This window comes from Rutilus rutilus, assembly GCF_951802725.1.
Source record: "Rutilus rutilus genome assembly, chromosome: 8".
Taxonomy (NCBI): domain Eukaryota; kingdom Metazoa; phylum Chordata; class Actinopteri; order Cypriniformes; family Leuciscidae; genus Rutilus; species Rutilus rutilus.
In genome coordinates, this window is record NC_140222.1 from 4,778,881 (window position 1) to 4,791,132 (window position 12,252).

Here is a 12,252-nt window from a genome sequence, read left to right on the forward strand (position 1 = left end):
TATTTTATTACCATTTTCTAAACTATAGCGATTAAACTGTGATAACGTGAGAAATGTTGATCAATTTTCAGGCCTCGTCAAAATTTCGAAAGGATTCGATGGGGAAAAATGCTATAAAGATATAAAGCATGGCCTGTTCGGGAGCTTTTTCTTGGTGCATGAATGAAAACATTCCAGTGAAAACGAACAGCCGTTCACATGCGATCATTCAGCCTTTTGGAGTTCATCCCACTATTTCCTGTTTTTCCGAATGTGACGGCATGTTTGAAAGAGAAAGGACTATTAATAGAGGTGGCATGTGCAGATGGCAGTGATTTTCCCCTTCTCTCCGGCGTTCACCCAGCCTCATCCCTGCGGCGCTGGGAAAAAAAAACAACAAGCGAGGACTGGAAAGGCACTTGAGTGCTGTCATTCTTTTCAAAGGCCATATTTTGTCTTTTCTGCGCCTTTAAGCGACTCCTTTCCCAAACGGGGACTGACAGGCTACGTGCCGTCTTGGGGAAAATGTGGCATGAAGGAAACATTTGTGAATCTTTTCATGCACAACTTCTGTTTCAATCGGACTGAATTCATTCCGATTGATGAATCTGATTAGTGTTTACATGAATGCTAAACATGTGACATTATGTTTATATGTCACAAGCTTCAAATCGGAATAGGTATTTTGACATGCGCTCACTGCACGAATATTTCAAGGCTTTTCAGTCCTATTGAGCCGTAAATCCGATTACTAACGGATTATTTGGTTGCATGTAAACGTGTCCAGTGGTGCATCATTAAATGTAGTTTTTTTACTGTGGCAAACACTGCTCACATTTGCTGATCATTCTGTCTCACAGATCCTGGATGTGCGTAACGTGCTGGTGGTGGTCTCTCGATGGTACGGTGGGATTCTGCTGGGACCCGACCGCTTCAAACACATCAACAACTGTGCCAGGAACATCCTCATCCAGGAGGGTTACACAGACACTTCAGTAAGACTAATGTACAAACATGTACAATGCAGAAATACAGAGTTCTGTCATGAAACTCAGGATAACAGGGATATCAGGGATATTAAACAGTAATATCACCGGCGGAGGCTTTTAAACCGCTAATTTAAAGGCGAAAGTAAAATGCGTGAGACTCCGAATGTGCATTCATAATGAGAGCGAGTGTTTTTCCTTAGGAACGAACGTGGACACGTGCGCATTTTAGTTTCACTTTCAAATTAGCGCCAGTTTGGGGGCGGATTGCTTGAATTGTGAGTTCAATAGCCTATTATTCTTAATGAAAAACACAACAACAAAACAGTACAATGACAAATTCGCTTTAAGGGGGGGTATAATGCCCTTTTCAAAGATGTAAAATAAGTCTCTGATGTCCCCAGAGTGTGTGTGTGAAGTTTTAGCTCAAAATACCCCACAGATATTTTTATATAGCATGTTAAAATTGTCAATTTTTGAGGGTGAGCAAAAACGCACCGTATTGTGTGTGTTCCTTTAAATGCAAATGAGCTGCTGCTCCCGGCACAGGGGGCGGAGCTACAACAGCTTGCACTCACGCAGACACGCACTGAAAGTGTATTTTCAAACCGGATTCAGACAATGATGAACGAAGAAGTCAAACTCAAGAAGTGACAACATGTAGAAACAACAGGACATTTCTGAATGGTTAGTTGATGAAGTTATGTAGCTTATTCTGTCTTGTTAATCTATAAATCGTGTTCAGGGGGCGGGGTTTATGTAAATTTCAGGGTTGGTGATGTCACTAATCCGGGAGGAATGTCGTGTAGTCTCTACCGGCCGTTAGTTGTAGTCCTTAAAAAGCAATTTCTTTAAAAGAAAATATCTCCCTTTGCTTTGAACTTTGAGCATTGTAACTTTGCAGATGTTGTTTATGCTCAAACAGCAACATTACACACTAACTAAAGTTAGAAAAGTCAAATCATAATCAACCACCCCTTTAAAAAGGCGCTTTTTCACCAAATATTCCGCCATCATCTCGTCAGTCAGCTCCTCACTCTCGTGATTAATGAAGTCTGACTCCTGCTGCTGATCTGTGCTGCGACTCTCGGTTTATTTAGCAGACACGTTCAGTATTAAATTGTAGTGTCTGTTATCTAACTGAACTAAATGATTTTATAAAAAAAAAAAGAATGTAATCGACGGAGGGGTGAGTTGCCACGGTGGGCAAGTGATGATACCGGTATTGGTTCTGAACACCGTCAACACCGAATATCGTAACAAGCCTAATCAGTAGCCAATGAGTTTGCATGTTCAACCTTTATATACTTGGTCAGCATTTGCGTTAGCAGTGCAGTGCGCTTTCAGAAAACCCTCCGCCTTCCCCAGCTCCACCTGTATGTAAGGGATAATGTAGAGCGAGGTGGTTGTTATAGCGAATACAACCCCGACAGGCTGATCACGACCCTGACGCGAAGCGAAAGACCAAATATATCAACATTGCCATACACATTACCATGCCAAACACCCTGAGAGTTATCATGAGAGAAAACCAAACATCATCATGAAAATCATTCTGCTCTAGCATGCTTTTTACTGGAAACAGCTCTGCCACCTTTCTCTCTGGCAAAGGTTTCTGTTGACGCATTTATAGTTTTCTTTCTGAGATTTGTCTCGGGGCCGGTTTTGAGTACTAAATGTTAAATATTCAAATTTTTTGTTTACTTCTGTGAATTTATATGAAGAGAAGCTCTCCTCTTGAGTGTCCAACAATCACAGTGATAAGGTCACACAAAAACCAGTTCTGAGGAGATTTGCCGGCACGCGCCTGACTTCTTCTGAGGATTCATTTGTTTGTTGTTTTCTTTCATTTCTGTGCAAATGAGGACTCGCGCACAGCTGTGGGGCTGCTATGGTTACGCGCATAATAGGGGCGCTTCGGTTTATATGCAGACATACAATTACACGCATGTGTGATATGATTGTTTAAGATTTTGATAGAATTCATTTCAAAAACCTCGACTCAATTAAAGCAGCATCACATGGCTGAGGAAAACAAAGCTGTCACGTTTCATGAGCGCGAGATCCTATTTTGAAATTGGTATCACATCGTTACGGTGATTGGCGTTAGAAGCAGCTAAAAACACACCTGTCTTCTTCCGCTTCTATTTTAAGCCGTGGATTTCTGTGATTCCTTTGATTGTGGACTGGATGAGTTTGTTTCCGAACTCGACAGCCTCAGAAGTTGTTTAGTTGAACCATCAAACCAACACCGCAACATTTTTTTTGTCTAGTTTCCAGTCCAAATATCTAAACATTCTTAAATCAAGATGTATTTACTAGATGAGTAAAATTACAAAATAAATGATATCTTGTTTTCCGGAAAAAAAAACTAAATGAAGTGAGTTTTTGCTTAAAACAAGCTAAATTATCTGCCAATGGGGTAAGAAAATAATCTTAATTCAAATGGAAAACAAGAAAAATAATCTTAATTTAAATGGAAAACAAGAAAAATAATCTTAATTCAAATGGAAAACTTATTATTTTTGGCAGATCATTTAGCTTGTTTTAAGCAAAAACTCACTTAATTTAGATTTTTTTTCTTCTTTTTTTTCCCCTGGAAAACAAGATAGAATTTCTTATGTCATTTTACTCATCTAGTAAATGTTTGTTGATTTAAGAATATTTAGATATTCGGACTGGAAATTAGACAAAAACACAAAGGGCCCTATCTTGTACCCAGGGCAATTGACTTGACTTGACACCGACGCATGTATAATTCCTGTTTTGCTCCCGACGCACAGCAGACTTTTCCCTCCACAGACGCACGTCGGTAAATTAGGGAATGAACCTGCGCTCCCGGGGGCGGTTCAGCGAAAAGAGGAGGCGTGTTCCAGCGCAAACGTTCCCTGGTGCTATTTTGCAGGTTTAGAAAACAATTCCGCCACAGACCAGGAGAAACCTCGTCTAAAGTCAGTGGCGCGTTGCGCATGTTATTCATATGCTATTTTAAGGGCGCATGCTTGGCCATAAAGTAGCGTGTGCACAACACACATACACTTTGCTTCTCTCATCTAAAGATCTCATCTACACAGAAGCAGCAGTTTTCATTTTTGCAAATCATACATTATTACAAGGAAAAATATTACCACATGAGGGAAATTATTGTGGTGTCCATGAAGATGTGAAAAAATAGGCATAAATCTAGCTTACACATTTACCAAAATTATCATACGCCTGTTTAACCGAAGCTAATTTGGGTGTGTTTCTCCATCCCCAACGTCACTTATCTGTGTTTTACGGCCCTGACGAGAACGTCGGTCTCCTCGGCTGTGAACCGCTCCTGGCGTGCGTCTGGCAAATCCGCCGTTATAATAGCAATCCGCCATGGAACAAGCGCGCCTGCTCTTAAAGGGAATGTGAGATGTCGCTCTGATTGGTTTATTTCACGTTACGCCCAAACCACACCTATGAATAATGTCGCTACTTCAGACCAACCCATTTTAGATTTCCGAGATCCGCCCACAAATTTACTTGCGTTTCGCGTTTGATACTTGCGTTTCAGATCGTTAAAATAGGGCCCAAAGTAAGAAAAGCATTTTTTGCAGTGCACCACCAGAGAGCACATTACGACCAACATGCCTATTATAGTGTGTCTTTGGTAAAATAAAATCTTAATCACTGTAATTTGAGCTTTTGGCTAATTTGTTTTGTTATTCCACTCTAGAACTATAACAGTAAGTGAATGTAGAGTCAAACCACTGCTTTAAAATGCATTAGCCAAGAGAGGAATTGTCCATGCAACACTAACCGTAGAGAATGCATTAATGCATCTTCCCTGTAATGTCAGTTCATCTGTAAAAGCTCAAAAACTCATTCTCACTGCGTGCATCTTGTACCGTCAACATTTCTCACATTATCACAGTTTTAATCGCGATAGTTTAGAAAACGGTATTGAAATATGAGCAGAACTCAGTTGATATTTGACTGGTTTTGTCCGTCCTTCTGTTAGACTGTCTCACACATGAATTATGTTGAATATCTGTCAGCTGTTAAATTTAACTACACGATTAGATAATACCAGTTTAGCTCAACCAGTTACCAAGCAATGCTTCATTTTGTTCAGTCTGCGGTTAAGAAGAAAACACACTTCAGCAGAACATGATCAGCTCAAAGTGTCGGAATCATTTTTGGTCCCAATTTACAGGTAGTCACTGTATGAAGAATTTTTGTGTATAATATGTCACATTATTTTGCTCTCCTCACTTACATAAATGAACTATAGTGTCCTGCACACACTAGAAAAAAAAAATAATCAAAAATAATATCTGGTGTCTGAATCATTTTTGGTTAGACTGTAGTTCTTGATTGCGTCGTGCACATTTTGTCTTCAAGAAAGAATCAGAATCAGTTTTTTGTGATTTTCTTTTTTGTTGCTGTTGTAGTTTTAGCCTGAGTAATACACATGATTATAGACATTGATTTCCTGACGCTGTGCATGCCTCATGCGCGGATACATCACGCCGTTCTGATAGTGTGAGGATGACTGTTGTGTTATCGTCACAGTTTGAGCCGCCTGATCATTATGTTCTGTCCACTGCGGCTCTACAGTCATTAACATACAATGCATAATAACAGCATTGCTGAGCAGAATAGCCGGAGACGTCACGCCTGGATTCATATAAATAGACTCATTCATTTGGACACTATTGGGTCCCTAGAGACACAATTGAAATAAGAAAACAGTTCGGAGCAAGTTAACAAGCCTTATACTCGCACATGTTGAGGATGAATTGGTAAAAATGACAATGCCATGATTTGTGGCACAGTTGCTTTATATTGCATCAGCAATGCAGAATTTCATCCTTGTACTCGCAAATTTATACCTCGAATGAATGAATTTGAAAACTTTTGTAAGAAACCAGTTTTTCACTGGATCTGATTAAGGAAATTGTACATTTTTACCCTTTGTGAAGGCGTTCTCCTTCACCACACTCTCACGTTTTTATGTCAGACCCTTCAGTTTAATCAAGCAAATTCTTCGTAACACGAATGTTTGATTATTTAATTACTTTTGATTATATGATTTAGATATTATTTAATCAAATAGATGTTCATCAAGACTCGCTTCAGAAACAATGACAACTAATCTCAGATGCTTGATATCTACATTGACACTTTTTGTATGTGATTCCCACATGACGTGATATATAAGCACGAACTGAGCATTTGTTACTATATTAGTTAATCTTTGTTAATGTTAGTTAATAAAAATCCAGCTGTTCATGTTAGTTCACAGTGCATTAACTAATGTTAACAAATATAATGCATTAGTAAATGTTGAAATTAATAACTAAGATTAATAAATGCTGTAGAAGTATTGTTCATTCTTAGTTCATGTTAACTAATGAGCCTTACTGTAAAGTGTTACCAACATTATAAAAAAAATCACGTAAATTACTAATAAATAAAAGATATGCTGATTTTTTTGCCCCCAAAAATAAACTATAGCAAAAATATTGTTCGGCATCGTTTTTGTTGCTAAATTGTTAATACTGAACATTCATGGGTGTTTTTTAACACTTTAGCATCTTAGTGAAATTTAAGGTTAAAAACAAATGAATGTTTTTGACGTTATTATAAATATATATATAATGTTATAGATTTCTCAGTATCATTTCACATTTCCTTTATACACAAGTTTTATGATTTATTTTTTATTTTTCTCTATCAGGAGGAAACATCCAAAGCTGGAGGGAAGAACAAAAGGTCGAAGGGCAAGAAGGCAAAGTGAAAAAACCCCAACCTGGACCAGATGAAGACTGGAAACCAGTTTCAGACTCATGATAAACTGCTATAATAGTGATGTGTGGAGGATTAAACAGCCTGGATGTCCTGAACTGGTTTGTGTATGCAGTCGAGTTTAATATGCTCTGTTGCTACGAATCACGTCACACTAAGTGCTCTGTGCCTTTGTCTTATGAATAAAGATTTTTATGAAACACAAATTGATTTGCAAATGAGAATTGCCTGAAGTCACAAGGACAAACGAGTGTGAAACGGGTAATAAATACCTCTGACATTCATCAGCGACCTTTGAACCTTTCTCCAGTTTAATGATGCTATAATAATGTAATTTGATAAAGCCTGACAAAAGCAATCTCAGCTTTTTCCGTGAGCGTAATCCCGGAATATCCGTTTTAGATCGACTTAACGCCAAATGTCAACGCAAAACACCCTGAAAGTGGTTTGATTGTCAAACGTCCGATATGACAGTCTATTTAATCCCTTGACGCTCTCTAATTTAGCGTTTTCACTCATGCTTAACCTTTTGAATATTGAACTCCCGTTATTTGACCAATCGAGCTTTGCAGGCCGAGAGTCCACCGCCACCTGGTGAGTTTGCTACGCTACGACTAGCATGCTAATTGTCCTTAATGAGCTCATGTGAGAATAACTTGATGGCTTTGGCGCTCAGTGTCCTAATAAACAGATGCTAGGTCACGGGAGAACCGAATGACGGCTGAGTTGGAATCCGAGGCACTTGCAGAGAGGTTTGGTGGCGTGTCTCGGAAAGAAACTTGTTGGTTTGCGTTCAAGCATCCCTGAATGATTTCACGTCTTAAACCTCCATTTTGTAACAGACGCGCGTGTTTATTTGAGCACTTCTGCCAGTGAAACGCCACACTATGCCTGTTAAATATTGACATAAATATCAGGAAATATTGGTAACCTAAATAATATAAGAAAGTTACATATTATTTAAAAAACATGTTTTATATTTCCCGACGAAGGGATGTTTTATTTAACATATTTAGTAATTGGAGGTTTGCATAGTATTCTGATCCTGCATTTCACTGATTTTATTCATTTTTATGAAATATTGAATATTTTTGCGTGTGCAAGTGAGATGAGTAAATGCACACTCACATTTAGTCTAGAACTGCAATAACCATCATGTTTACACACACACACACACAATGCCTCTTCACTTTGATTTGCCTCAACATGAGGACAAGAGAGCTGTCAGTCAATAAATGGGAAAACAAAGTAACTTGCGTTACTTATTTGAAAAAGTAACTCCGATATTTTGTTGTAAATGTTAAAATTAATGCGTTACTTTACTAGTTACTTGAAAAAGTAATCTGATTACGTAACTCAAGTTACTTGTAATGAGTTACACAACACTGAAGATGCGTCATATAGAGGGATGTGGGACACGAAAGTCATTCTCTTTTCTAATATCTTCATGTTTTCTCCTGATGTTCACTTGCAGTCCAGTCATTTTAAGACAAAATGGGGGTCAACCTTGAACAAATTGCAACAGAAGCAAACTCAACTGATTTTGTATCCTCAATATGTCCTGAGTAAGAAAAAAAAAAAAGCCCAGAAGAATCCCATTAGGGGAAAGTTTAGAAAAATACCCACATATGGCCTATTCATACGCCTATTCATTCTTTTTCTTGTGAAAATGTCTTGTTGAATCTTGTTGACACATAACAGTAAAATACATGATGTTAAGGTCTGACTGGAACAGGCTACCCATGAGCATTAATACATAGAGGCAGGAAGAAGTACTTTAGAAACCAGCCTTTATTAAACTATAGATTTAATAAACAGACACATATATTTTACTGTTATGTGTCAACAACAAGATTCAACAAGACATTTTCCTCTGGCTATACCCAATGTTTAGATCTGTTGTGGTATTTATGCAAATTAGCACATACGTAACTAGATTATGCACCGTTTGTCCATGTTAACAAACACTTTCAAAAAACTTGTAATACAATTTTTATTTGTCTTGTTGTAAGTAATCAACTCAGTAATTTTCATGGTGATATCTAAAGGTTAAAATTTTTACCCTATTCAGTAAAAGAATGAATAGGCTATATTTGGGTCTTTATCGAAACCTTCCCCTAATGGGATTCTTCGGGGCTTTTTTTTTTTCCTTACTCAGGACATATTGAGGATACAAAATCAGTTGAGTTTGCTTCTGTTGCAATTTGTTCAACCTTTTTTCATAAAATGACTGGACTATTGTTGTAAAAGGTCAGAAGAGAGAATGCTATCTTCCGCAGTGCCAAGACATTTAAGCCATGTTTGATTTTGTGCTGCCGGAGAAAGCGAATACTAAAACCCCAAGCGTGTGTGAAATGCGCTATACAAATAAACTTGAAGTGCCTTACCATAATAACAAGCACAAACTGTGTTAAATAGAAATAGAAACGGTATCAGGCCTATTATATTCGCATTTATACTGTGGTAAAGTAGAGAAAAAACACTGTAGGACAAATTAAAAGGAAATGATTATAATCCCCTGCGAAAAATGAGGACGTGAGTGAAGATATGGGGAAGAGAAACAAGAGATTCCATGTCCATTGGAATAACTTCTGGAATATTGTTAAATTCGCTGATGATCACGTGACCAGATCGCGAAACATAATACAAAGCCGACAAAGCTTAATTTTATGGGCTCATTTATGTACCTCTGTTCGGCACGAATCCAGATGTTTCCACGGCTGCGATGTGATGTTTAATTGCTAACCTATTATTTATTTTGTAAACAAAGCTTTCTGCTTCACTCGTTTCTTTATATTTACGTAAAACTGTAAAAAATGTTTGTGATTTTAACGGTAAAAAACTGTTAATTGGTTAACAGAAAGTTTCCGTACCACATACGGTGAATAACTGTCATAGATCTAACCGTACATTTAATGTAATTTTACAGCAAAATACCGTTAAATTCAAGTTATTGGAAGTGAAAAAGAACAAATTATTGCATAATTTACAGTGAAAAAACGTAAATTGACCACGATTCCCTGCGTGACACTTCACATTTGATGTATTCTTCATAGTTTTTCTAATCAGTTATGTACATTAGGGCTTTATGTTACATGTAATGCTCTTGTTTATTGCATTTTTAAAATGTCATGTGTGTAACCATGATGGTGTTTACAGTGTTTGTGTGAATGACACTGTGCACCTTCTATAAATAAGGTTTAACTTTCTCAGATTGTGGAAAAAGCTGCTTGTGATGAGCTTTGATTCATCATGTGACTCTCATCACTGCTGTGATTGGTGGTTGTCAGTGTATTACAACAGTACAAAACAGATATTAGTTCTTCAATACATCGGGAAAATTAACATATCGGAAATGAAATACGTTTTTTTTTACTGTAAATTTAAGTGAAGTCTGTAAAACCTGAAATGCTGATACCGTATTTTTTACAGTATATTTCTGACCGATCACAGCTTTTTACCGTAAACTTTTTTAAAGTGTACAATCATCTGTCACTTTAATCAATATTCATTTATTCAAATCCCTTGTTTTTGAGCCGGATAAATACCGCTCTGATTGAATTCTGAATTGCTTTAGTGTAGCTTGTCATGTATCTAACTAGTTTCTAAGGAGTAGCTGCCCATCGAAACTCCTACTTTTTAACCGTAACTTTAACGTAATGTCTTTTACAGTGAGCATTTACGTACACAAAAAGAAAAGTGTTTTGGTGGATCACCGCCAGTGATGCGGTTGCACAGCCCCATATACTCAAGAATGGTTTGCGACCGGTGAATCTTCTGTGGGAATGAGTCATTTAGAAAAGGTACTCAGTTTATTTTTGAAGTCTTGCCTCTTTCTCCAAGGCACACACACACACATTTCATCCTCTGGAAAACCTTTGGGTCTTTGACATCCCGGCCTCAGCACTAGTCGTACTCATCTCATTTTCACGCTCATGCATGTGTCTATTCCCTTTTCTCTGGACTATTTTTTCATCCCTCTCTCTCTCTCTCTCCCTCCCTGTGTTCCTTCCAATGAATATTAATGCACTTCTGACTGTCAGCCCCTACCCTTTCAGATTCAGTTGCTTGCTTCGACTCGAGGGGCATTGCTAAATGCTTTGGTGGGCTTTTGCTGTGACATGTTTTCTATGTACAAGGGATAAATCCGCCTTGAATGCGAATCTTGCTCAGGGCCTGTTTGGCACGTCATCTTTGCCCTGATTAACGAGTGCCTTTTATTCGGTCCAGAATGAATATGAAAACTGTTTCCACAAAGGACAACTCAGTTTCTGGCAAGGAATCGAGCTTCTCTCCAAATAACCCCACAAGAAAACACTATGTTGTGCTTTGATGCTTCTTAAATTGACTAAACCAACTTGCTGCGTGCTCGGGCGTCTCATCTGTATTCATCAGTTCTGTTACACATTTAAACATCCTGAGGGCCAGATTTACTAAACAGGGCAAATTAGCGTGAGAGCGCTATAATCCCATAAAAGCGAGTATGTGAGTGGAAAGTTCAGCGCTTGATCTACTGACGACATGCAAATTAAAGAACACAAGATCATTTCCATAATCACCGGTGCAATCTACCAGTTAGGGTCTGGTTTAAAGGGATAGTTCACCCAAAAATTGTAATTACCCCATGATTTACTCACCCTCAAGTCCTCATAGGTGTATATGACTTTCTTCTTTCAGACGAACACAATCAGAGTTATATTAAAAACATGTCCTGGCTCTTCCAGGCTTTATAATGGCAGTGAATGGCCACTTTTATGGACTTCAAAAGACTTCAAAGCCATTATAGAGCCTGGAAGAGCCAGGACATGTTTTAATATAACTCTGATTGTGTTCGTCTGAAAGAAGAAAGTCATTATACACCTAGGAGGACTTGAGGGTGAGTAAATCATGGGGTAATTACAATTTTTGGGTGAACTATCCCTGTAAGACGGGCGGTAAATAATTGGCGTAAACGAGCGCAAACCTTAGTAAATCACCATGCATGATTCATTTAAACACTCGCCTCACATAAATACTGCGTCTGAAAGGGAAACTCCTACAGATCAGCCGCAAAAACAACCCTGTCCACGCCTTTTCAGCCTCATTTTTCACTGCGTGCCTTTTGTCAGTCCGGACTGTAGGTTTTTAACGCCAGAAGAGGGTTTGCGCTGGAAGTTGTTAGTAAATCTGGCTAGAAATAACTGCATGCTGTGCTCTGGCACAGATCTGTAACATGCTAATTGCCAGTTTGATGGAGAAATACTTTATGGAGATATGCAAGGATTAGGTCGACTTGGATTTCTGCCGCGGATTCAATATTTGGTACAAATAACTTGAAAACGCAGTGCTTTGTTTCGGCAAAAAGCTTCCAATCAATGCTCCAAATCACCAATGTCTTTCATTTTCTCCACTGTAAGAATAGTTTGCCCAAAGGGAACCTACAGTCAAACCAAAATGTATTCAGACGCCTTCAACATTTCTCACATTATCAGTTTATTCGCTATCGGTTAGAAAACGGTATTGAAAT

At 38.2% G+C, this 12,252-nt stretch overlaps 1 protein-coding gene across 3 annotated transcripts in view; it reads left to right on the forward strand.

The window, feature by feature from the left end:
- impact (impact RWD domain protein) overlaps window positions 1-6,952 on the forward strand; it is a 40,342-nt gene extending 33,390 nt beyond the window's left edge. For all 3 annotated transcript variants that reach the window (XM_084415696.1, XM_084415695.1, XM_084415697.1), the window contains 2 exons: window positions 840-974; window positions 6,679-6,952. In XM_084415696.1, the coding sequence (XP_084271822.1) occupies window positions 840-974; window positions 6,679-6,738 (195 nt within the window). In that variant the 3' untranslated portion in view covers window positions 6,739-6,952. The remainder of the gene's footprint in view (window positions 1-839; window positions 975-6,678) is intronic.
- Window positions 6,953-12,252: the final 5,300 nt, after the last annotated feature.